At 28.8% G+C, this 27,754-nt stretch overlaps 1 protein-coding gene across 7 annotated transcripts in view; it reads left to right on the top strand.

Annotated features, from left to right (window-relative positions):
- LOC130676748 (glutamate receptor ionotropic, kainate 2-like) overlaps window positions 1–27,754 on the top strand; it is a 277,423-nt gene that overhangs the window by 143,197 nt on the left and 106,472 nt on the right. For all 7 annotated transcript variants that reach the window (XM_057483233.1, XM_057483230.1, XM_057483228.1 and 4 more), the window contains exon 8: window positions 14,060–14,212. In XM_057483233.1, coding sequence (XP_057339216.1) covers window positions 14,060–14,212 — 153 coding nt within the window. The remainder of the gene's footprint in view (window positions 1–14,059; window positions 14,213–27,754) is intronic.

Here is a 27,754-nt window from a genome sequence, read left to right as displayed (position 1 = left end):
AACAGAAGTATGTCAATTTTTACGTACTACAAGAGCTCAAAAATTATTGTAGCTCTTGGATTGAGCTTCACATCTCCACTGTCCATCATACAGTAGTATATAAAAATGATAATTATATAGAGGAAGGGGGGGCAAAACGGGATACTTAACAAAAAATTTAGTTTTTAGGGACATAAATATCGCAAATTGGCTTCATTTTGATTCTATTTGAAATAAATATAACGAATTTTAAACTGCCATCAGAAAAAAATTTTTATTTTCTGCGGGCAAAATGGGATACCCCAAAAAAAAGTAAATTTTTTTTTTTTTTTTAAGTGAATAAAATTGATGTAATTTTTTCTAAATTACATCAATTTTATCTAATTAATTAAATTAATTATCTAAATTAAATCTAAATTAAAAAAAAAAGTCTTTCTAAATTGATGTAAGTAATAAAATTCACGTGTTTTGGACGACGATACTCAATTTATCTGTGATTATTGTGAATAATTTTAGAGATTCATCTTTCATTAACGATGAATCAGTTATATATCGTTATCGTTATTTATTATAAATTTGAATACTTTTGTTAAAAATAATGTTAGTTAGTTTTCATTCCAAAGAAATTATTTTTATAAGAGAAATAATTAAATATTGAATATTAGAAAATTAACATAACTGTTAATAATGTGATATTATGGCACTAAAGTTATAAAATATTACAAAATTATGAAAGTTACAATGTAACAGTTAAAATTATGATGATTACCAATGTTACAGTTTTAGAGTTTTTATTGGTATTATTGTTGTTATTGTTCTTGAGTTAATTAAAGAAATAAATTTCTTAATTTGTGATACTTCATGAAAATAAATTTGTAGAACGATAAAATTTTTACATTTTTTTCATTTATACTTTTCGCAAAAAATATAAAAATGTTTTTTTTTTAGCTTTTAATAGTGTAAAATGATACTAGATGTCATTTTTGACTATTTTCGAAAGTTTTTCGAGAAAAAAAAATTTTTACGAAATTTTGAGGGTATCCCATTTTGCCGGCCTATCCCGTTTTGCCCCCCCCCCCTTCCCTTATTAAAAATTTTATTTTGGAAAATTTGTAAGATATCATGTAATTTTCATCAATTTTTTACCTTTGAGGTGCAAGGCCTGGATAGGTATCATGTGTTATAGACAAAATTACACACAGAAAATTTAATCCACCGTGTAACTAAACACGTGGAAAAAGTTTATTTGTAAATATTAAAAGTGTAAGCCCTTGAAACTTTGAAAAATATGTGGAGCCACTGATCTAACCAATAACCAAATCGTCTTTATCTTCTAAATACTATTGAGTATTGTATCTAATTTATATTTTAAATTTATTTCAATAAATATATTTTGTACATTAGTTTTATTTGTAACGAATATATACATCTATCGGCATGTTTTCAATCAGTGCAAAAATACTAACTTTCTCAGAATTTCTTTGCTACTATCAGTATTTCGTTCTAAATGGTAATTTCGCCTTAGTATGATGTGTACAGTAAAGAAAGTATGAAAATAAAAAAAATTTATAAAAGAAATTCATATGACATGTATATTATTCAACCAGCTAAACAAATAACGTACTTTAAAAAAGATATGCATCTAGCGATCAGACAAAATCTGCTGGAAATCAAATGAAATTGAAAATTTAAAAACGAATATACTCCGATTCCGATATTAGATACTGAAATGAAATTTCAATGTAAATAACGACTGTTTGTGGCTGTCAAAATATAAATAGAATCATAAAGATGATACTAAAAAATCAATGTGTACATAGATATTGTTAAGTTCTATGTGTGTAGTTGCTCTTAGACAATCGTTGCACATATAATTTAAAAATATTGTAAAACATTCATGAAATTCAATTTCTGAAGGTATACTTTAAAGAATTTTTTCATATTTTTACACCTTTGACCATAAGAATTCTTCCTATACTAAATTTTGTCTATAACACATGATACCTATCCAGGCCTTGTCCCTCAAGGGTAAGAAATTGATGAAAATAACATGAAATCTTACAAATTTTCCAAAATAAATTTTTAAATATACACGGAAAGAAAATTATGGCAGCGGTTCCCATAATTTTGTGAAATTTTTTCCTATACCATCATAGGAATTACGACCATAAATTATGGGAGCGGTTCCTATAATTATAGGAATGATTCCCATAATTATAGGAATAGTTCCTATAATTATGGGAATGATGCCCATAACACTATAGGAATGGTTCCTATAATTATAGGAATGGTTCCTATAATTTATAGGAATACTTTCTATAATATTATGGGAATCATTCCTATAATTTATTGGAATGGTTCCTATAATTTATAGGAACCATTCCCATAAATTATAGGAACCATTCCCATAATATTATGGGAATGGTTCCTATAATAGTATGGGAACTATTCCCATAATATTATGGGAATGATTCCCATAATGCAATTGGAATGGTTCCTATACCATTATGGGAATCATTCCCATAATATTATGGGAATAGTTCCCATACTATTATAGGAACCATTCCTATAATATTATGGGAATGGTTCCCATATTATCATGAAAAAATTAATTTAAAGAAGTGTGGTAATCACTTCTACAATACACAGAAATATTATTAAACATAAAAACAAAAATTCAAACATTGAAAAAAAAAATCGTATTTGGCAAAAAAACATTAAAATTTTTAATAAGAATTTTTTTTCAGCACTAAACATTCAAGAAAATTTAAATTTTGGGAAATTTCTACACTATTGTGCAAAAAAAAAATTTTATGATATTATAGGGATGGTTCCCATAACATTATGGGAATAGTTCCCATAATATTATAGGAATAGTTCCTATACCAATATGGGAACCATTCCCATAATAGTATGGGAACGATTCCCATACCATTATGGGAATGGTTCCCATAATGATACGGGAATGGTTCCTATAATATTATGGGAACCATTCCCATAATGGTATGGGAACCATTCCCATATCATTATGGGAACCATTCCCATAATGGTATGGGAATCGCTCCCATACTATTATGGGGATGGTTCCCATAATATATGGGAACCATTCCTAAAGTAGTATAGGTACTATTCCCATACCATTATGGGAACCATTCCCATAATGCATAGGAAAACTTCCCATAATTTTCTTTCCGTGTATTAAGATAATTGTTATATAAGACCGTATGATAAACACCCGTATGAAAAAACCATATACTGTCGATAATATATAACAAAATTTATGGTAAATAATTGAACATATATAGCGGCAAAATTATTAATATTGATTAATATATGATTTATCATATATAATAATTTATACGTTTAATATTATAATAATCCATATCATTTATAATATATGAGATTATATACATGTGATATTGTATCAAAAATTATATGTCCGCTTTATATATTAATTTATAACGTAAAATATATGTTTCATTTTATAAATTAATTTATAATTTTAATATTATTATAATCCATGTAATTTATCATATATGTAATTTTATACATATGATATTATATCTCAAATTATATTCTCGTTTTATATATAAACTTATAATTTAAATATTATAATAATTTCGATATTACTATATATAAATAATTTAAAAAATACACTCATACCAAAAATTAAAGGAACAAAAAAATTTTAGAAATTTTTTATTGATTTTTGCAAGACTGTAACTTCATAAAAAATAATCGTATCGAGATTTAAAAAAAAAGCATTTTATGGCTTGAAATCTCTAGTTTTATATTTGTGCAAGCATATATAAACATATATCTATATAAATATATATTTAAATACATTTATACAAATATATATGAACATATATTTATATAATTATATATTTACATGTCAGTCATATAATTAAATCGTATATCTTATCATATAACTTAAAGTATAGTATAAAATATTATAAGTAATATTTATAAGTTAGCATGTAAAAAAAATATATTACCGATATACATGTAGCAAATCATAAAATCTTATAATATTTCGGCAAAATTTTGTATATGGCTCCATATATGACTTCTTATAATTCCATATAATATTATCATATATTTTGAATTATACTGAAGCTCATATATTGCTTTTTCATATGGACAGTGGAGATGTGAAGCTCGATCCAAGAGCTACAATAATTTTTGAGCTCTTGTAGTACTTGAAAATTGACATACTTCTGTTATTTCATCACTTTTACGGCGTGCAACACCTCACTTAACACAGAGATGCAAGTTATTTGGACGGTATCCGCCTCCCTTTACTAGTATGGTACATAACGAAGCCCGCGACAATGTTTGAGCTCGGTCCGTACTAGTATAAGGTGTAGTCCAAGGCAAGAGTACGTTAGCATAGCCTTGCTGACGAGTCCGTTAGCGTACTCAGGACGAAACTACTACCTACTATGGCACATAGACATATTACTTAAGTTTAGGTGGTTGACTTAAGAGAATACATAGAAAAATAAGAAAAGTATGTCAAGTAGTGTATGGTGGCACGGAACTACGAAATTTTAAAACTAATCTTGAAATTGTGCATCTTTTATACCTTATAAGTTATAGATGTTTACACAACACCTAATTAAGCAAAAATGTCTTCAATATGAACCGATATATACTTAGAGATAAACTTTGTTTCAAAGCAATATGTAAAAAATTCGATTTTTGTTTATCAAAAATAGGTGGAGCCGTACTTACGCTTATTTACTGAGTTTTTATCTTATCGACAAATCGCAAGAGTAAAACTACCAGTTCAGGGCGATTTTTAGATTTTTTAAAAAAAGTGTCTTACACAATATGTAAAAATTTTCATAGTTCAATACTAAATTTATAAACTACCTAAGAAGGAAAGCAAAAAGCAGGACATTTTCATGCGCGGATGTGACTGCCTATCCGAGTCGTAAACGAGACTGGGATTGTCCATCTTTCATCCGTTTGTGTGCAATAAACTATTCCCTGATTAAAAACTCCGATTGAAACCAATGAATTCCGATTGAAAGTCTATCGGATTTCAATCGAAACCAATCGAATTTAATCAGAATTTAGCGGATTCAATCGGGGTTTTTAATCAGGGTTTTATATTGCTTACATTGAAATTACCAATCATATACCGCTGGCTTAGCGAGATGAAACAAGTCAATTTCAGATCAATGCCATCTAGCGGATCGAAAATCACCAGTTTCTTCTCTAGGCCAGAAAACGTCTACTTTCTGCTTACTTAACAAGTTTATGACTTTATTTCAGCCCTGTAAATAATCAAATTATAATTAGTCAAGTTGACAGTTAACTTCCATTTACGCTCTTGGCTTGAAATTGGACACCAGCAAAACCTCTTGTGACCATCAAGATACGATTTCCTTACTATTGCAATACTCGTTCCTCTATTTGGGGGTTAATTAGGTTGGCGATACATATAGTGATGGCAACGATCTTATCATGGTCGAACTAGCATGGATCGTTACTAAAGCTATAGATATCGCTCTTTTCATGAAACCCGTATCACGATCCATTAAACGCTTCCAATCACAAGAATTATTTTTCCGTGAACTCTTTTACTGGTTCTAGATACTAAAAGCTCAAATTTTAACCCAAGTTAATAATATAAAATATAGCTTATACGTCATAAAAAAACACGATTTTAGACTTAGTGACATTAGCTCTGGTTTTCGGTTCAGATACTCAACTTCACCCTCATCTAAAATCATTTTATTCGATTCCTACCCCGACCACACAATATACTGTAATATTGCTTATAAATCAAAGCAAAGTACAGTGTTTACGAATGGTGTAAAATTCGAAACGGGCGCTTTACCCTAACCGTCAATAAATCCAGAATCATCTACTGCTACTACTATTAGCTTTACACTGAAATTTATATGATTGTAAGGACACTACCAGCACGAAAATATATATGTGAAAAATCTATATAACATATGTAACATTTATTTTTCTTGCGCATGAATACATTTACATATATGGTTACACATGTAGACACATATATCAACACAGATGTTGACGCATTTGTGTCAATATATACTAAATTTATTTAACATATTTTCTTTCGCCCACATTTATGTGCGTCTGTGTTACATTTATTTGCCGAATATCTATATTTCTGTATGAATTATCCATTGAATCGCAAATAGTATCGTTATACACCTTTGACATCTCTGTGCGAATTGAAATTTCCCTGTGTATTACAAAATCATTAAACTAGATGAGTAATGACAAGGGATAATTAGTTATTCAAACTAATGAAATGGAGCAATTAACCCAATGCACGTTGATATAAAGTGTAAGACTCAAAAAAGAATATTTTAGATAAAATACATTGCACACTTCAAACGCAAAGTGGTGCTTTACTGTCGCCAAATTTGAAATCCGGGCTTCGGTAAACTTAAATCATGTCCATTAATTTTATACAGCACTTAACTAAGGAAAAAAAGGTATTGTTCAAAGGTTAGTCTATGGAACAACTTTAATACACTTTACACTGAGAAAATTAAATAATAGGAATTACTAACTAGTTATGGTAAAATTTTTTACCATCAATAGATAGTAGTGAATACTATCTAGATGATTGTATAAATCATCTAGATTGTAACATTCACTATATTTATAATAATTGTTACGATCCTGTATGTTAACTAGAGTTAATTATTATTATTATTCTAAATAGTTATATTTATAATCCAGATGGTAACAGTTACCATCAGAAATTATAATAGTAACCATCTGAGGTAAGTAGAATAACAATTAATTCAATTATAATGAAACCGTCAGACGAACCATCATTTTACAAGGTTAAAAAAATACTAAATGTTAATAATGACCAAATTTTATTTATTACTCAGTAGTTGAATGATTTTTATTTTGATGAGCATACTCAATCATTCAAAGTTATTGACAAAAGCTCTCTCGCTTCGAAATTTTTATTTTACGCTGATCTAGACGACTGTACGGTAACTTATTTCATTATTTTAAACAGTAAAATGTGCATTACTAAATTATGGATTTAAATAGAAAATATTTGTTTACAATTTAAAAGTGAAATTAAAATAGGGCTAGTACGCCAATGAAGAGTTTATAATATAAATATTTTTAATACTTGTATTTTAACTTTTTAAAAATTTTCATTTTCTTGTAAAAATTTTATAAATAAAACTTTAGTATGTTTGTCATCATATTTGTGTTCGAAAATTTACAATTTTGCAGCAGTACTTGAAAATTATTGAATTTTCGATCAATTTTTTCATAGCATTCAATATTATTAATTACCATCCTTGATAGTAAATATTATCATCCTGATAATAAATTTTACCATCTTAATAGTAACTGTTATCATCCTGATGGTAACTGTTATCATCCTGATGGTAACTGTTATCATCCTGATGGTAACTGTTATTATCTGATGGTAACTGTTACCATCCTGATATTATCAATTCTATTTAAAAAAATTATAACACCAACTATTTTTGCACAGAAGAACGTTCCAATTATTCTACATGATTGGAATTAAAAACATAGCATAATAAACACAATTGCTTAATTTTCTCCGTGTAAAGTTTTCATACTAAGTTTATTATTAAAAAAAAGTCGGTTGAAAAAAATTTTTGTTGAACGTCAGTTGGTCTGTTTATTTAGATGTTCGGCTGTAAACACGAAATCTCGCGAATTATGCACTGGTTTGACTCCCTCTTTTTTTTATTCTGTTCGGAATTTTGTCACGATGAACCCTTTCGATACTCACTATCATAGTTTCTATCGTTTTTTTTATATATTGAATTAAAAGTGATGACTGACAGCATATTTATGTACACAATCCCGTGTATAACTCATTTTTATTTTTCTACCGGGGCTTCCTTTGAAGATAACTTTGCAAGCTTGCTTTTGCCCATCGCTAATTGTATGTTTCGAATCCAAAGCACTTTTCGATTTTTCAAAATTTCTTTATATTTTAGTGTTTTATTACTTATCTATTTTTCTCGGTAAGTAAATACGAGTTGCCAGTATCGTTTTATCAGAAAAAACTCCTTCTCAATTAAACAGATGAAACTTTATTGAGCCCGAAAAGAAATACATGGGTTAGTAATGGAAATGAATAAAAGTAAATTGACTACTAAAAATATTACACGAGCGTTTGAGATGTGCACCCTTAGATTTTCCAAGTACTTTTTTTACTTGTACATGCGCAAACTCTTATAAAGAGCTTTAAAGAATTTGTTGGTTAAGTTTAAAACCTAAGACCTTAACAAGTTGTATAAGTTAACGCTGTCTGCCAATCTAAACTAACAAACAATTTTTTTCTTTATATTTTTCTCACCATTTCCAATCCCTTGATTGATCCCGGCGAAAACTATAAAAAGTGTTGCCTACACGTTCCAAGAAATAAATTAACTAATTAAATAGTTTCTATTGCGGTGAGAAATAAACTAGTTGATTAGAGCTTCACAGGTGTAGAATAAAAAACGAGTTTAATTCTGTAAAAGTAACCTCAGTGTCGGCAGGAAATTCAATTGAGTCATTCTTCATGTTATCGACCTTTCTCGCTGTTTTAACTAAAATTAAAGCAGCAATGTTGTCGATATATTTAATTTGTAAGCATATAAAGTAATGGAACGGTATAATATCACCCCTAATAAAATTAAGCTCATTATGAGCAATCATCTGGAATTGTGGGTAGAAAAATTCATGGAAAAATCCGAGATTTAGGCGACTTGTACTATAACTGTCTGCGCAGGTTCTGCATGTCAGTGGTGCGTACATGAGTGATTGTTAAATTATAAAACCAGTTCATTACGGCAAGAAGAGTCGTATAATACATGCGATTCTTTATCTAGTTACGTCAATTTGTATGATAGTGACAGAGATAAGACTAAGCCAAGGTACTATTTGTCTCAAAGAAAAATTAACGTAAGCTCGTTGAAGGGAATTACCATCGAAAATTCATCATGTTACCCGATCAAAGAAATCCATATGGGAATCCAGCCTGGATTCTTATGTGGGGGTTCCCACATGGTGTTTGTGGACGGATTCTTTAAAAATCCAGCATAGATCCAGATATAGATCCTTACAGAAGTTTCTATAGGAATCTGTACCGTTTCAAAATTTATATGGGAATCCAACCTAGATCCCTATGTCGGTTTCCTACATGGGAATCCAGGTACCCACAGTTTCCTATATGAATTTCCCATATGGGGATTCAGATACCCAGTTTTTCATGGGGATTTCTCATATGGGAATCCAGATACCTATGGTTTTCTACATGGATTCTTACGTCAATCCATACATTCCTATATGGGTTCCCATGCAATCCCATTTAAAAAATTCACATAAAAAACTTTGAGTACTGGGATTCCCATGTAGGAACTTCCCATGGGGAACTGGGTACCTGAATTTCTGTATAGAAACTTGATGTAGGAACTTGGATGTATGGACTTCTTTATGGGGAAGTTATATAGGAATTTGGGCTTCTATATAAGTAATTTCTACACGGAGAAAAACAAACAGTAATTTTTCATATGTTGGCGTAGTAACTATTACTATGTGGACACAGGAATTTTTCTTATGTTTTCATAGGGAAATTCCCTATGGAAACATAGGAAAAAATACTATGGTACATAGGAACTTTTCCTATAATACATAGGAAAAGTTCCTATGTTAACATAGTAGAATTTCCTATGTTGCGTAGTATATTTTCCAATGTTTACATAGGGAAATTTACCATGTTAACATGGGAATATTTCCTATGTTATATAGGAATTGTTCCTATGTTGACATAGTAAATTTCCCTATGTTAGCATAGTAAAAATTCCTATGCGAACATAGGAATTATTACTATGCAACATAGGAAAATTACCTTTTTTTTTTCTCCGTGTATAGAATCTGGGGAATCCGAAATCCTACGCAGTAAAAAAGGATTCGTCAAAATCAACACATACCGTGTGTAAAACGAACGTTTTACACTTATTCATATGCTACTTTAACATGTTTCGAGTGTTAAAAAAAGTTACACACGTATACGTTAAAAATAAAAATTTTCCAAGAATTCTTTTGTGATACTCGACATTATTTTTAACATATTTTGTGTGTTGATTTCATAGTAACATATAAAAAGTGTTACTTCCGAATAAAATGACATTTTTGTGTGTTAAAAAATCAATCGATTGCGACAGTTCAAACAAGATAAATACCGTGTGTTAAATTGACACACAAAAGTGTTAAAAATTCAACACTCAGATTTTTAACACACGTTTTTTTTACACTTTGACGATTCCTTTTTTACTGTGTATCGTCTACTGATACGCGTATATAAATAAAGGAACAGATTTGTATTCCTACAGGAAACCATATGGGAACTCATCCGAAAACGCCATGTGGGAACCCACATAGGAACCTAGGCTGGATTACTATACGAATTTTTTTGCTAGGGTCATATAAAATATCGAACATTCATTGAGCTGCAACTAATTTTTTTTATTTTTTCTAATTTCTAAAATTCTAATTCGGTTCCAAAAAAATAGTTTTTTAATTTTTTATTCGATGAGTGCAACAAAAAAGTTCCCTTCAGCTCTAGGAGTGTGAGAACGAAGTCGGGTATCATTTTAGCTTAAGTAATTAATCTTGATCTTACAACTTCAATTTACTATTAAATATCTTTGGTGTTCGTTTAAAAAAATATCTCCCTCGACTTCTACTCAAACGATAAAAATATTAAATTAATTAATTTTGAAATAAGGATGGAATCTAATGATCCTTAAATCGTAAAAACAATGTGGTTAGTATCGAATTCAAAATTATACAAATAAATTAAATAGTTCAATAGAGAACTGCTCAGAGAACACCCAACTACAGATAAAGACTAACCTCTGCGATACAGATATATCGAACTTGGATACTTTATGTAGAGGTTATCTTGATAGAGGAGTTTGCAATCTTGCAATTTACACAGCAAATATACTGAGGTAATTGGTACGTCCGTGCACTTGATTTCTCTCTCTCTCTCTCTTTATCTTTCTCTCCTTTACCCATCTCCATTTCCATAACTTCCTTAGTATCACGCTTATTCAGTTTACTTGACTGCATCAAATGAATAAATCTTTCAGAAAATAATTCATACATTTGAAAGTCTAATAGTATAAATGTTTTCTATGGAAGTCAAAAGGAAGAATTATTACATTTGTAGAAATGAAAAATTGTCTTAATAGACAACTGACGGAGTTGAAAGGCTAAAAGTAGTATAGTTGCTTCTACAGATCTCAAAAGACGGTGAAAAAAATTTGAAAACCTTTGAAGAAATATTATGTATTGCTCACCTCAAGCGCGAAATCACTGGGGGTGCTTTGTGAACGTTTTTTTTCGACTATTTTACTCACACAAAAATATTTCTACACTTTTTATTACACCAAAATAGGTCAGATTGTATACTAGCATATAGAGAATTTATTAAGGAACAATATGAACCTAATATTACGTCGATTTGTTATTTAATTAGTTTAAAATAAATTATTGAAACTCAAAAAACCAGTGCTGTCAATTGTTACGTATGAAACTTCGTAAACACGGTAATTCTCGATAGACGCAATTAATCAGCGTAACTTTTTTTTTGTTATCTTTGTATTTTTGATTAATCACACGTAAAACTGATTAATCACGATAAATTTAGCCGCCATTTTTGTTTTTACTGTTGTTATTATTTTTATCATTTCTTCTCTACTCTAACTACTGGCAGCAGCACTAGCGTAACAGTTTAGGTTTGAAAAAAAAGAGCGACATCTAAGATAAAAGGGCGGGATATTTAAAAAAAATTTTAATAAAAAAATATAAAACTGAAAATAAGAAATAAAAAAATCAAATTGATAATTTATAAGTTGAATAAAAATTCATTATAGAAAAAAATTAATTAACGTTGCAAAATGAAAGCAATGATTAAAAATAAAATGAACGATTGAGGTGTGCGCTTTTGAATTTTCAATATTTTTTAATAACGCATTCACACCAGGAAATAAATATCGCACGTTGTGCTTTATAACCGACTTGTCAAGGTAACGCGATTTCCTCACATTAAGGTAGTTCCGGCGTGGTATAGTATAGTCAGGGTATTTACTATAGACAAAAATTTAGAAGCCTCGGCACACAGACATTCACACATACAATTACATATTGCTAGTTTCAGTGATCTGGCAACGTTGCTTTGAGTGTTTATATATTTTTGTTTACGGTCTCAGTATATTCAAATAGTATTGCTCTTTCTAATAATATTATTTAATTAAAAAAATGCTCAAGCAATTACGGCACAAAGGTGGCAATTGTAAAAATAACGTACGAGTTACTTACAACTACGTTCAATAATCTTGGAGGAAATGGCATTGTTGAGTTAATGTCAAGTAAATTAGAATGGAAAACCTAGAGTAACCAAAAATAAGAGAATAAATAACAAACTTATTAATTTTTTAAAACCAAACATTGAGTGAAATAAGTCATTTATTTATAAATTACCCAAAGTTTATTTTAACGTTATGTTACTTGTGTTAAATTTTTATTTAAATATATTTAAATATTTATACCGTCATTAAAAATTTATGTTTTTACTTTATGTTAATTTTTTTATAAAATATATAAGTTTAAAAGAAAAAAAGTGTTATATTTATTAATTTATTTATTTAATCGTTTCTTTATTTATAACTAATTTAAATAGTGATTTAAATATTTTAATCACGCAGCTAAATTTTTCTAAAACCGTGAAAAATTTGAATTTCCCGCTTTTTATTCTACGCTATATCGGTGAGCGTTACGCACAGCGTTGCCAGATCACTATTATTTGTAAAGTAAGCAGGTTGGAAATGAATCGAAAATTATTTTTTTTAATTATTATATCTCGATAACAAAATGGTGAGGTTCTACTTTTATTGTTTTAACTTATTCTAAAAACATTTTTCAACACTCTCCTACTTTTTTTTCCAATTCTGTCGAGAGAATTTTTTAATATAATAAAAAATAGTTGGAGAGACCGGACATTTTACATGCTTTAAATGGGACATGACCCTCAAAATCGCGAACTTTGTCTTTAAATATCTCGCGATCTAAATGGTCAAAAATTATGAAATTTTAGGAATTCATAAATAAAGCTATTCTAAACCTGTGAAAAAAATTTCAGCCGAATCTGTCGTAAAGTGGTTTCATGCTGGAACTACCTTAAACTGTATATATTATTTTTATATCATACTTTCACGTTATGAAAAGCACATCAATATGAAGAGGGAACACTAGTGAATAAGCATGATACTTTTTTTTAGGTTATCCGATGCGTATTAATTTTAATACAAGTTCTATAAAAAAAATTTATCGTGGACGTCCATTAGTCTGTGGTTCAAAAAAAGGTCGTGGTACGGATTTCTCGAGAACGACTTGACGAAATGAATCAATTTTTTTTCACAATCTTCAGAATTATGCAAAGAAAGTTCCTTTAAAAATCACTACTGAAGTCCTTCTAATTTTTTTATAATAAATCATTACTGTTATAAACCGGCAATTTTACATGTAAACACACACTGCGGCCATTTTCATTAGGAATATTCTCCTTATCTTACTTTTCTCGTTGACTTTTATTACCGGATATTAACCATGGAAATTTATATGAAAAAAACGCGGGAGATTCGAACTTTTGAAATTTGATTTTTTAAAATATAACATCAGCGTTCGAAGTGCACTTTTGGATTTTCCAAATATTTGGAACTATTGTCTTGTTACGGGATCGGAACCATAAACAACAAGTTTACTAATTATTGTTCTAGTAGATTATGTTCGGAATGAAAACAAATATTTTCCTTCCGGTTTTATTTTATGCAATTGCTCTAATTAGATCTTCAAATAAGTATTAAAAATTATGATAAAAAAAATTGTTCAATAAGAAAGATATTTTTTATTTATGTGATATAAGTTTATAAAGTAATATATGACAGTATCATTTTTTCCCCTGATATAATAATCAAAAAATGAAAATATAATTTATAATATAATATTTAATAATATGATCTGACAGGCTGAACCAGCCCTCATTTACGACAGTGTTCAAGTATTTGCAGTTGGACTACGAACTTTAGAACAATCTCATGCGCTGAGACCTGCCAATCTTTCCTGTGAGCTCGAACATCCTTGGGATGGCGGATTATCACTAATTAACTACATAAACTCGGTGAGTTTATCTAATAATTTACAATAAAATTTATAAGCTCGACAAAATGTAAAAAAGAAAGTTTTTTCTTCATTTTACATTTTATTTTATTTTTTATTTTTGAAAACTTACCATCTAAGCTTGTTCTTTAATGCTTTTGAAGCAGTTGTTAGGGTGAATTACTGTCGGAGAGATTTGGATTCTTTCCAGTGCGAACGATAACCAGGATGTTCACTCTTCTATAAAACATACATATACACGTATATATGTATATATACTCGTGACAATAGTAAATCGATAAGAAAAAATTTTTTTTTTCATTTTCGTAGACATAAATTTATTTTCTAATTACTTTAGCTGAATTCACAAAATCTCAAAATTGTAAAAAATAGGACAATTGAACAAAATGAGTCTTAAGATAATAAACGGCATGAAGAAAGCGAGTTATAAAAATATTATAATATTTAATCTTTTAGTATAAAAAGCTAATGCAAAGCAATGAATGCATTATTTTCATTATTTATTACCAAGTTTATAGTGAAAATGAAGATTTTCTTCGGGCAAGAAAAACTTTGTTGCGGCAAGAAATTTCTTGAGCCACTAAAATCTTTTCTAGTCATAAAACAACTTTTGTTTTTAATTCCTACTACAGAAAAATTACTTGCGTCACCAAATCCTTTTTTTCTGTGTACCATTCTAAAAACAACAATGTTGCCTTTAAAATACCAAATTTTAGGACTACCACCTTTGAGCACTCGTTTGTTGTGTCTGCAATTCGGTTATGGCAGGAGTTTACCATCAGATGTAATAAACACCCATTCTCTTGAAAGTTTCAAAAATAAAGCATTTGAATTCTTCTTAAATCTAGAAATTGGTACCTACTAGCTTGTCAAATTTCAATAATATTAGTTATATGTTCAGTAGGGTGCTTTTATTTTTGCGACTATTTTTTTTTTTTTCGCTCCCATTCCGAAATTTTGTTGGAAATACCCCCCAAAAAAATTCCCTGAGAGTTTGAGCCCTTAATATTAATATTAAGTACTCGACCACAGCGTGTGAAGATTTCCCATTTAAAATACACGTAAACTTGGGTTTTTATTTTTTAAACTTCTATAACTCCACGGCATTTTATGATATCATCTCACCCAAAATCGCGATTTTCTCAGAATTAAATGCTCTACAAAAGTGCCCATTGTCGCGAAGCCGTTACTCATATAGGTGGGGTACTACGGACCGCTAAATTGAATTTTTTCATAGAATTCTTGTTTTTTCTCTCATTATCTCATAAACAACAAGACCTACAGAAAAAATGCAAATGACAACTTTATAGGAAATTTAATTTCCTACAAAAAAGGTCCTGAGCACCAAATCACTTAGATTGATATTTTTTGAGATATTAATTATTGAAGTTTACGCAGCATTGAATTCCCATAAAATGTCGAATCAAATCTTAAAAAATATTGATTTTTTATTTGACTAATATCTCAGAAAATATCAATCTGAGTGATTTGGTGCTGAGGACTTTTTTTGTAGAAAATTGAATTTCCTATAAAATTATCATTTACATTTTTTCTGTAGGTTTTGTTGTTGAGAGAAAAAACAAGAATCCTATGAAAAAATTCAGTTTAGCGGTCCTTACTACCCCACCTGTACGAGTTACGACTTCGCGACCATGGGCACTTTTGTAGAGCATTTAATTCTGAGAAAATCGCGACTTTGGGCGAGATGATATCATAAAATGCCGCGGAGTTATAGAAGTTTAAAAAATAAAAACCCAAGTTTACGTGTATTTTAAATGGGAAATCTTCACACGCTGTGGTCGAGTACTTAATATTAATATTAAGGGCTCAAACTCTCAGGGAATTTTTTTGGGGGTATTTCCAACAAAATTTCGGGATGGGAGCGAAAAAAAAAAAATAGTCGCAAAAATAAAAGCACCCTAATGTTCAGTTTATATAGTACTTTATGTGACAATGTATATAAATTTTATATTTTTGCCATCTGGCTTCAAGCCTTAGCATATGAATTTAATAAATAAAAATAAATAAATAAAATACTTCTATAGTAAAATTTACTAAACTGGATAGTGATATTTACTATTGCGTTTATATTCATTGGCATACTTAAGTAATTAACATTACTCAGTATCAATAATAATTTAATTCTCAAGATAGTAAAAATTGTACTATCCCTGGTCAAAAATACGGATTGAAAAGAATTAAAAATGATGAAATTCGAATTCTTTTCAATAATTCAAATTCTTTTGTTTATATACATAGTTTGCATGGAGTGGCCGCTTCTCAATTCTTTTCAATCAGTATTTTTAACCAGGGATTTCAACAGTGTTTTGAATTCACAATATGAATTAAGTAATTTTAGTAAAATATGAATTTAGAAATCTGAGTAAGGTAACTAATATTTTTACATAAAGTTTCCAAAATTTTTATCTCTGTGAATTGGATCAAAAATTAAAAATATACTTTACAATAACAGTCAATGATTTAGACTTATTGCTTATCGCTGTAGTAATACTATAATAGTTGTACAGTAAGCTACATATTGGGATATAATTCTCATACATATTGACCAAGCCACACATATAAATTGTTTAATACCACATAATGAATGGGACAAAAGCTGTCGCCTACAGAAGCCACAAATTTTCATATGACATCGAATTACCCTCTTCATGGAATAACCTATATATACCTATTTCTGAACTTCGGTGCTCGATTCTTCGAGTGTTAAAAATTACTTCATTAATAAGAACAACTATAATTTTTAATTATGATTTATTATCGTTAACATTCACGATATTAAAATGAACTTTTATGATTAACTTTTTCAAATAGTGGCTTTTAGATGTTTTCTTGAAATTAAAAATATTTTTTTTTTTTTAGCAAAAAAAGTATTCGGCTATAATAAGATATAAAAAGCAGTCTTCTTTCTACTTTAATTAAAAAAATGTTACTTCATTTTATGAAAGCTGTTGGAAGTTTTTTTTTTAAAGTTAAATGTAGCCGGTAATCTAATATTCATAATAACATACACCGGTTGAATGACACCGCTACACCGTTGTGAGTTCATTTTAACACCGCTTTTTTTCAGTGAAGTAAATATTAATATTTTTATTTTTTTTACATTATACAGCAAAAAAATTGTGTATCTGTGTTAAAAACGGTCCGTGTTAAATTTTTTGTGTTAAATCATCACATTTCACTGTTACTTTAAAATTTACACAAAATTTATTTTAAAAAGTCAATCGATCGTCACGGAAGAATTATTGATATATATAATTTACCGTTTACTAAAAGCTGGAATTTTTATCATATCAATAAAAAATATTTTGTTACAATTTCAAATTATTTCATGCAACGTTATCAATATTTTTTCGCTAAAAAAAAATATGTTTTTGTTTTTTCAAAAGAAATTAATTGATTTACTATTTACAACTGCTATGAAATACTACGTGATTTTTTTAAATCTCGGTTAATGAAGACATCAAAAAATAGTTGAATGTTAATTAGTAATTGTTGTCACTATTGGTAACCCCAAAATAATATATATATAATATTTAGTGGATATCTATATAACAAAAATAAAATATAAAAGTCCCCCAGAAAAACGAATCATATATGACCATATATGATACTCCATACATGGCCATATATGAAAATTGGCAATTTATAGCCAGGTATAGTCATGTGCGGCGACAAAACCGTCATCTATGGCCATATATGTCTATATATGTCATATGTAGCCACATATGATCCATATATAGCCATATATGCTCCATATATGGTCATTTATAAGTCTATATGGTCATATATGTCATATATGGCTGTATGTGATCCATACACAGCCATATATGGTCCATATATGGCCTATATGGTCATATATGTCATATATGGCCACATATAATCCATATATGGTCATATATGGTCTATATGGTCATATATGTCATATATGGCCACATATGATCCATATACAGCCATAAATGATCCATATATAGCCATATATGATCCATATATAGCCATATATGGTCATATATGTCTATATGGTCATATATGTCTATATGGTCATATATGTCATATATGGCTGTATGTGATCCATACACAGCCATATATGGTCCATATATGGTCTATATGGTCATATATGTCATATATGGCCACATATAATCCATATATGGTCATATATGGTCTATATGGTCATATATGTCATATATGGCCACATATGATCCATATACAATCATAAATGATCCATATATAGCCATATATGATCCATATATAGCCATATATGGTCATATATGTCTATATGGTCATATATGTCTATATGGTCATATATGTCTATATGGTCATATATGTCTATATGGTCATATATGTCTATATGGTCATATATGTCATATATGGTGACATATGATCCATATATAACCATATATGATCCATATACAGCCATATATGATCCATATACAGCCATATATGATCCATATATGGTCATATATGTCTATATGGTCATATATGGCCACATATGATCCATATATAGCCATATATGATTATTTTTTCCCGGGTTAACATTTTTTGTGTGTCACCACTGACATATTAAAATTGTTGAATTAACTTCTTGTATTATCCGAATTGCATGTTGAGATTTTAACATAAATTTTGTGTTGAAATCCTACACACATATTGTGTGGACCATTTTTAACACAATATTTTTTACTGTGTACCCATTGAATGTCTTTTTATTGACACCTTACTTTTCAACTATAGATTTTTATACTTTTGTCTCATAATTTGTCAAAGTTTCCATCTCATATTGTTGAAGTATCTTTAGAACAATTTAATAGTCGTTCGATATTATTAATAATACGATACCAAAGCGATTGAATACTAAACATCTTGTTTGGTATACGTTAGCTTTCAGGAAATAATTATAGTTACAAGTTCACATAGATGGCAAACAAGATAATGTATTCTATCACAGTACAAGCGCGTTGATCGAACATATAGAATAGCGAAACGTGTCAAATTCTCGAGTGCGTAGCATATAGCAGGCGTGATGTATAGCGTGTTCACTAAACTCCAGAAGTGTTAGTTGTGAATTGCTAGATATACATACATAGCACTGTAATATATTTTGCCCTTTGTGTCGGCCTTAGATTCAAATTGGTATATATTGGTACGGTGGATATAATACGTAAAGGGTATTATCAAAGATATATACTATACGAACAGATTCTACCGTATTAACAAGAGTTTCCCAGCAGTTATAACTGTCATTACCTTCATCAGTTCCAATCACAAGGATTCAGTTTTAGTGACGTATTTATACATTCGTGACCAATTAATGCCGACGATTTCCGCATGAAAAAACTTTATATGTGAAAAAATATACTTTAAAACATATGAATATTATAATGTGATATATTGTACAATATATAAAATAATATTTATATTTTTGCCGTATTAATATATGATAATATATTGAAAAAAAATATATTGCTACAATATATTAATTATATATTTATCAATATAACTTTTTTTATGTATGTTTAGCATATATATCTTGGTATATTTTATTATATATTATTATATTGTATTGAAAGTAGTAGGGAAAGGGGGGGGCAAAACGGGATACTTAACGAAAAATTTAGTTTTTAGGGACATAAATATCGTAAATTGGCTTCATTTTGATTCTATTTGGAATAAATATAACGAATTTTAGACTGCCATCAGAAAAAAAATTTTTATTTTCTGCGGGCAAAATAGGATACCCCAAAAAAAAGTAAATTTTTTTTTTTTTTTTTTTTTCAAGTGAATAAAATTGATGTAATAATGTCTTTCTAAATTGATGTAAGTAATAAAATTTACGTGTTTCGGACGACGATACTCAATTTATCTGTGATTATTGTGAATAATTTTAGAGATTTATCTTTCATTAACGATGAATCAGTTATATATCGTTATCGTTATTTATTATAAATTTTAATACTTATGTTAAAAATAATGTTAGTTAGTTTTCATTCCAAAGAAATTATTTTCATAAGAGGAATAATTAAATATTGAATATTATAAAATTAACATAACTGTTAATAATGTGATATTATAGCACTAAAGTTATAAAATATTACAAAATTATGAAAGTTACAATGTAACAGTTAAAATTATGATGATTACCAATGTTACAGTTTTAGAGTTTATATTAGTATTATTGTTGTTATTGTTCTTGAGTTAATTAAAGAAATAAATTTCTTAATTTGTGATACTTCATAAAAATAAATTTGTAGTACGATAAAATTTGTACATTTTTTTCATTTATACTTTTCGCAAAAAATATAAAAATGTTTTTTTTTAGCTTTTAATAGTGTAAAATGATACTAGATGCCATTTTTGACCATTTTCGAAAGTTTTTCGAGAAAAAAAAATTTTGACGAAATTTTGAGGGTATCCCGTTTTGCCCCCCTTCCCCGATATTTATTAATATACAGTATGATGTATATTTTTTATCTAAGTTTTCCAGTATATTGCAAAATATATGGTACTCCATATATTTTGCAATATATAACGTCCAATATAATGCAAAATATATGGTACTATACATATTTTTCGTAGTATGGTATGTTACATAATAGAAACCATGCATTTTAGTTTGTAATTTTCATTTCTATGCTATCGGGCAGCTTCTCAAAAAATATAGGTATATAAAGACTATAATTTTCAATATATCGAGAAAAATATAATTTTCAATATATCGGAAATATATAACTTCAATATACCGCAAACCATAGATTTAAACATATAAGTTCTTCCATGTATGATCAATTATATACAGACAATAAATCACTCATTATATGAGTCAAAATATATATAAATTTAATTATATTATACTTTATAAATTACATATATACCATCCATACATGACAAAAATATATTGAGTATTATATGAGATAATATATATAGAGAAATATAAAACATTATATGAAAAGAAATATATTATTAAAAATATATAATCCAATATATGTAAAAAACATATATTCATAAATATATATATTTTTGCCGCCATATATTTATCACATATTCACCATATATATTTTTATATGTTCTTAACAATATATAGCTTTTCCATCCAGGTTAATAATTTAATTTAAATTCAAGAAAGTTCAATTTCTGTTCATCACGTAAAATATTTTTAGTCTTGTTGTAGTGTAAATGACTCGATGTAAAAATTACACACATCGTGTTACATTTAGGCAGCGAGAATTATGAATTTTTAAATCGTCGATCGTCACGGGTCGAAAAATTAGATCTGTTTCAAAATGAATGATATATTCAAATATTTTTTTATTTAATTGAGGCTTTTAAATCATATTTATTTCATATGGAAATTCTTTCCTCGGGAGCCATTTTCACACCCAAAATTTTATTGTGTTGATAAAAGTTCTGAGCGGTGAACAGTAGAATAAAGAATTATTAATTGCTCATAAATATACAAATCATATAAATCATTAATAATAAACAATTATTTATTGTTAATTGACAGAATGGGGTTGTAATTGCAATGTTAATACCCCTAAATCTGCGGCCTAATTACTATAACACCAAGTAGTTTAATGGAGGCTAATGAAAATTAATTGGTTTAGAGAATGGACGGCAGCTTTGCTATTATACCTACGAAGCAACCTAAGATCATTGATCTATAGTTGCCTATATTTTATCGTTCATAATTATCAAACACCGTCGGGCCGAGTTGGACAGTCGATCTCTGAAAATAAATATTATTTTCCAGCTCTCAATATAGATATTATGAGGTAGCTGTTTATAATTTTCTATTTATAACTTCCCGCTGAGAAAATTGAAAGTTTTCGAAAATTCGGGAAGTTATTAGTTTCGGTCCAATTTGAAAAAACCGAATTTCTATCAGATTTCGACGTTTTGCGGTCCTAGGAAGCTATTCTGACTAATTTCAAGATGATGTCCGAGTGTATGTATGTGTGTACGTACGTACGTGCGTATGTATGTATGTAAATATTCATAACTCTTGAACGGATGAACCGATTTTGATCTTTGAGGTGTCATTCGACGCGGCTTGTTAATATCTTGAAGCCGTAAAAATTTGAACTTAATCGGTAGGGTGCGTTCAGAGATATTCCAAAAATAAAATTTTTTCAAAAATGTTTTATTTGGATAACTTTTGATTTGCTCGATGGATTGATTCCAAAATCTAATCAGCTCTAAAACTCTATAAGCCGCGTCGAATGCCACCTCAACCATCAAAATCGGTTCATTCGTTCAAGAGAAACCGTTGGCGAATGCATTCAAAAAAAAAATTTTTTTTGGTTTTTTGAAAATTTCTCAAAAACGGCTGGATAAATGAATTTCAAAATTTGATCAGCTTTAGAACTTGATAAAACACGTCGATTGCTGCTTCAATCGTCTGAATCGGCCGATTCGTTTACGAGATATCGTTGATTTAAAAAATAGTGAAAAACGTTTTTTTTCGGATATGTACAAAAAAATTTAATCATTCGATTTCAAAATCTATTCAGCTCTAGAACTTAATAAAACGCGTCGATTGCCGCCTCAACCATCAAAATCGGTTAATTCGTTCGCGAGATACCGTGGGAGAAAGAAATGGTAAAAAATGTTTTTTTAGAAAACAATGGCATCCCAAAGTATTTTCGAGCTCGAAGAGCTCGAAAATGTATTCACAATAATGTCGAACTCGAAAAACGCGGGAAGTTTTAGGGCTGGCCCGCAGGGTCAACTGACAGACCGATTTTTTATTCAGTAACACGGTGAAAAATTCATAACTTCCGGAAAAATAGAGATACAAATAAATTCTAATGATCCCAAAAATCACTGTCTGAAAATTCTAATATTTCTCAATTCTGACTAAGATTAAATTTTTTATCGTTTCAAAATTCATATTATCATTCTTTGAAGCTCACGTTGAATGACAAATTTATTAATAATATTTCTTTCATTGAAACGAACAATTATTTTTATTTTCCAGAGTTCACGTTCAAATGTAAGATTATAAAATCTATTGAATATGAATACTGAATAATATCGAAAAAATTGTATAAATTAAAAGAAAATTTATCAGGCGTTACAACTCACATAATATAACAAAGAAAGATGTGCATCAAGTGTAAAAATATCATAAAAAAAATTTAATATTAAATTTCTTTCATCTCATTTGAATTGATAAAAGGAAACTTTTTGCTTTTTTGTTTTGAGTAAATGTAGAAAAAAGTAACATATAGATTCAATTATTCTTTCCCTCACAATTCATTAAAAACTTTAAGAAAACCTTTAAGAAAAAACATGATAAATGTGTTAAGTCAAAGCCAAAGCTCTAGGCTGTGTTCACGAGTCAGGAACAGTCACATTAAATTTGCTAAAGATTAAAACAAAAATATAAGATGAGACAATGGTAAAAATTGTATTAATATTAATAAGCAAAAGAATGAAAAATTTCAGCCATCATTTTTTTGAACAACACAAAGGAACAAAAATACAATTGCTATGAAATATTTTTTGAAACGAGAATAGATCTTCCTGATAGTTAACGAAGATTTTATTTCAATTTATTTAAATATTCAAAAAACGCGGGTTTTTGAAAACAAAAAATTTAAAAAAGTGGGTCAAAAAATCGAAGATATTTGAATCCCGTCTTGACTAACAGCTAAAAAAATTTGTTTTGTAGTCTAGGGTAACATATATTTAAAAAAAAAAAAAATCCAATATGTCGTTTTTGAAAAAAACTCAAAGTTGAATTTAAAATGGAGAAAATAAGTTTGATTTTTTCATATTTTTTTTAAAAACTCCATTTTAAGACGAAAAAAATTACCCCCCACTTTTAGATTGTGATGAATTGATCAGAAGTAATAAATTTTTGAAACTTGCCATACTATTGTTTTTTTGATTTTCAAAAATTCATATCTTAAGAACTTTTGAAGATTAAGGGCTAAAAATTCACATGTAAGTCTTTTGATCCATACAAAAAGATGTCAAAAATATGGTTTTTGAAATCAGGTGATTTGATATGAAATGATCCATATATACCGAAAATTTGAATTCTCAGTATAGTTATTTGACGCTGCTCTATTTGATCCTTAAAAATGCAATAAAAGATTGTAATGCGGATTTCACACAAGGAGAGTAAACATCAAGAAACTTCTCTTGCCACATCTTCGTAGGCAAATGAGCTATGTAACTACTTCTGATTCTGTATGCACTAACCTTACTCAAACTTAACAACACTTCGTGAATGTGGATATGAACTACATGAGAATAGGGTTTCCTAAAGTAACGTCGTCGGCTTATATATTCCAGCAAGTCAAGTCTTTTAATTTATGGGCATAGTTGTAACCCGAGTTTCAATTTCGTAACTCGTATTCTTTTAACACAGCATTTAAGTCTTAACATTTTGTTTTCATTAGCTACACAGAAAAAAATTCTAGTTAAATTTACAACGCTAACATCGTAATTTGTCCAATTAATTATTGTATTGGTGGATTAGACTTTTCACATCGTAATTTTTACGATGTAGGGTTGGAAATTTCATTTAAGAAATAATACTTCAGACAAATAATACGAAGTCTTAAGCTCTTTAATATAAATTACGATGTAACATCGTAAAATTTGAAGAGAAATTTTAAATAAAAGATTAAAATAATAATCGTTCGGCAGTTGGATTCGAACCCGAGTCCTTGCGAGTGCGAAGTGTGCGACGCCTTGGACCACTCGGCCACTGAAGGGCCTACACAATATGTTGTTTTTAAGATTCATATAAACGACTTGCGGAGGACCCAGTTACTATTTAAAAAGTACGATGTAACATCGTACTTTTTATAGCTTCCATCGTATTATAACAGAGGCAGGACTGTAATATTTATTTTGTTAAAAAGTAAATAGAAATATTAAATGTACGAATAAATATAGTTTTTAAAGTGTAATTTTTATTTGTTCTTTTTTACGATGTTAAATTGTAATTTTTACAGTAATTTTTAATCCTAAAAGTCTTTGTTAAAATTACGATGTTAAATAGTAAAAAATATAACCCACATAATAAAATTTGAAATAAAACATTTAAAAATTGACATTAATAAAAGTCTAGTCCGAGATTACGATGTTAACATCGTAAATTTTGGTAGAATTTTTTTTCCGTGTATCTATTATTTGATTCAAGTAACTATGATAGTGACAATGACATATTTTATTAAATCGAGTAAATTATCATTCTTGCTTACGTAAATTTACTTGGATTAAATAAATATACATTTGATCCAATGAACATTTTTTAAATTTAAAATAATTGTCTATAAAGCGAATGATTTATGCGCATTCACAAATAACTTTTCTTAGTGTGTATTTTATAAAAACTACCTCCTCTAACATTAAACTAGAAAAATTTATATTGAACGTATAATATTGAGATTTAACTGTGAAATCGAACAGTTTATGAATTTACTGGCGTTCAATTACATTTTTCAAATAACTGTGAAGCTATATTGCTATATGACTGTATGTTATTGTACAAAAAAAAAAAAAAAAAAAGGAGATCAATGAACATGAACACGTACATAACATAGGTAGAATTCCACGATGCAAATCGACGATGTATATATATTGAACAAATCATTGACCTGGTAGAAATATATATATGTCAGTCGTATAAAATCAATAATTTTTATTTTCATTGTCACTCAAAAAATCATTGGCTTAAAGGATTGAAATATACGATTTTCGAATAATTTGTTTTCACAGAAAAGCTTCAAAATGTCAAATGGAAAGTGTCATTTGATATATTGACATATTAATTTATCAAACGAAACTTTTTTTTATTTGAAAATTTTAATTTACATATTTTATATAACAGACCAAAACATACGCAGCTAAATGGCTAGTCAGCCTCATGAAATTTTATATTAAAATACTATGCTCTCTGATTGGTCAGAAGAGTGATTTAACATACATTAAAACACTTATCTTTATATTAAACCACTGAATTTAAGTGAAATGGGCGGAGTATATCCCTACTCAATAATTCAAGCCAATAACTAATCACCTTTCTCTCTTATGACGTCACTTTGAATTTAGCTGCCTTATCGACACGACCGAAATCTCTAGACTGCGCATGCGCATGTAATTAACCAGCATACGCATGTGTAGATCGAGGCAACGTCAGCTGAATTTTATAACCTTACATACTTCTAATTGGTACGACATAACACCAGAGATGATTTGTTTTTATTGAGTTTTTTTTAAGTGAATATTATTAAACAAAGTATCCAATTTTATGAATTATAAACATTTTTTAATAATAATAAAGTAAATAATTTTTAAAACTCTGATTACATGACCCTGTCTTTAGACATTTAACGGCGTTTGTCTTCATGCATTCATTACATAAACTATTGTACACATCGAGTGGCATCGAATATTATACCGATTCCACATGACATAAGATACTATTTAAGAATGGACCATTTCAAATTTTTATTCAACATACGAGCACAGCGAAAAGGGTTATTGTGTTATAGTTTGTGTTAAATACAACGCGCATGTGTTCTCCTGGAACGTACTTCCTTCCGAACTTTCAAATAGATATTTTTATAAACCTACATAAAACGGTTGTTCTGACGGTATGGTCGGGAAATCGCTAAATAATATTGCACGCCTCGGAAGCGAAGCGGAGAGGTTGTGCTTTATAACCAACCTGTCAAAGTCACACAATTTCCACTCATTAAAGTGCATATATTTTTTTTCTATTACTCTTACACATTATGAAAAGCACATCAATATAAAGCTGAAACACTAATAAATAATCCTGATACTTTTTTTAATTTGTCTAATATGTATTAATATAAAAAAAGTTCATTAAAAAAAATTTATCGTGGACGTTCATTAGTCTGTGGTTCAAAAAAATGGCGTGGTACGGATATCTCGAGAACGACTTGACGAAACTACTTAATTTTTTTTTCAAAATTTTCAGAAATAAGCAAAGAAGGTTCCTTTCGAAAATCACTACTGTAGGCCTTCTCGTTTTTTTAAAAATAAATCATTACGGTTAAAACCGGCAATCTTACATGTAAACAAACACACACTGCCGCCATTTTTCATTAGGAATGTTCTCCTTATTTATTTTTTTTTTTTACTTTTATTACCGTATATTTACCATGGAAATTTATATGGGAAAAGAGCGGGATATTCAATTTTATTCGAAATTTAACTTTTAAAAAAAAACATAACATGAGCGTTCGAGGCGTGCACTTTTGGATTTTCCAAATTTTTAAATATTTGGTGACTAAATCATTTCCTGTCATAAAGCAATAAAGTTGAGAGGCTACAGTTGTATTACTTCGACCTTCAACCTATCCCTTTTTTGACCATTTTACCACTCATCCTAAGACGTAGTTCAATCCATCAGTTTTTAAGAAAACTTTAACGTCATCTAACATTTCTTTGTCGCCACTGTACCACATTTTTCCCACCTACTACGAGGACAACCCTTTTACCTAAGTTTGTAAAATTGTACTGACAACGGAATATAGTATAG

The sequence above is a fragment of the Microplitis mediator genome, chromosome 10, assembly GCF_029852145.1.
Source record: "Microplitis mediator isolate UGA2020A chromosome 10, iyMicMedi2.1, whole genome shotgun sequence".
NCBI lineage: Eukaryota > Metazoa > Arthropoda > Insecta > Hymenoptera > Braconidae > Microplitis > Microplitis mediator.
Note: the sequence above shows the minus strand (reverse complement) of the source record. Positions and strands in the feature narration are given on the sequence as shown.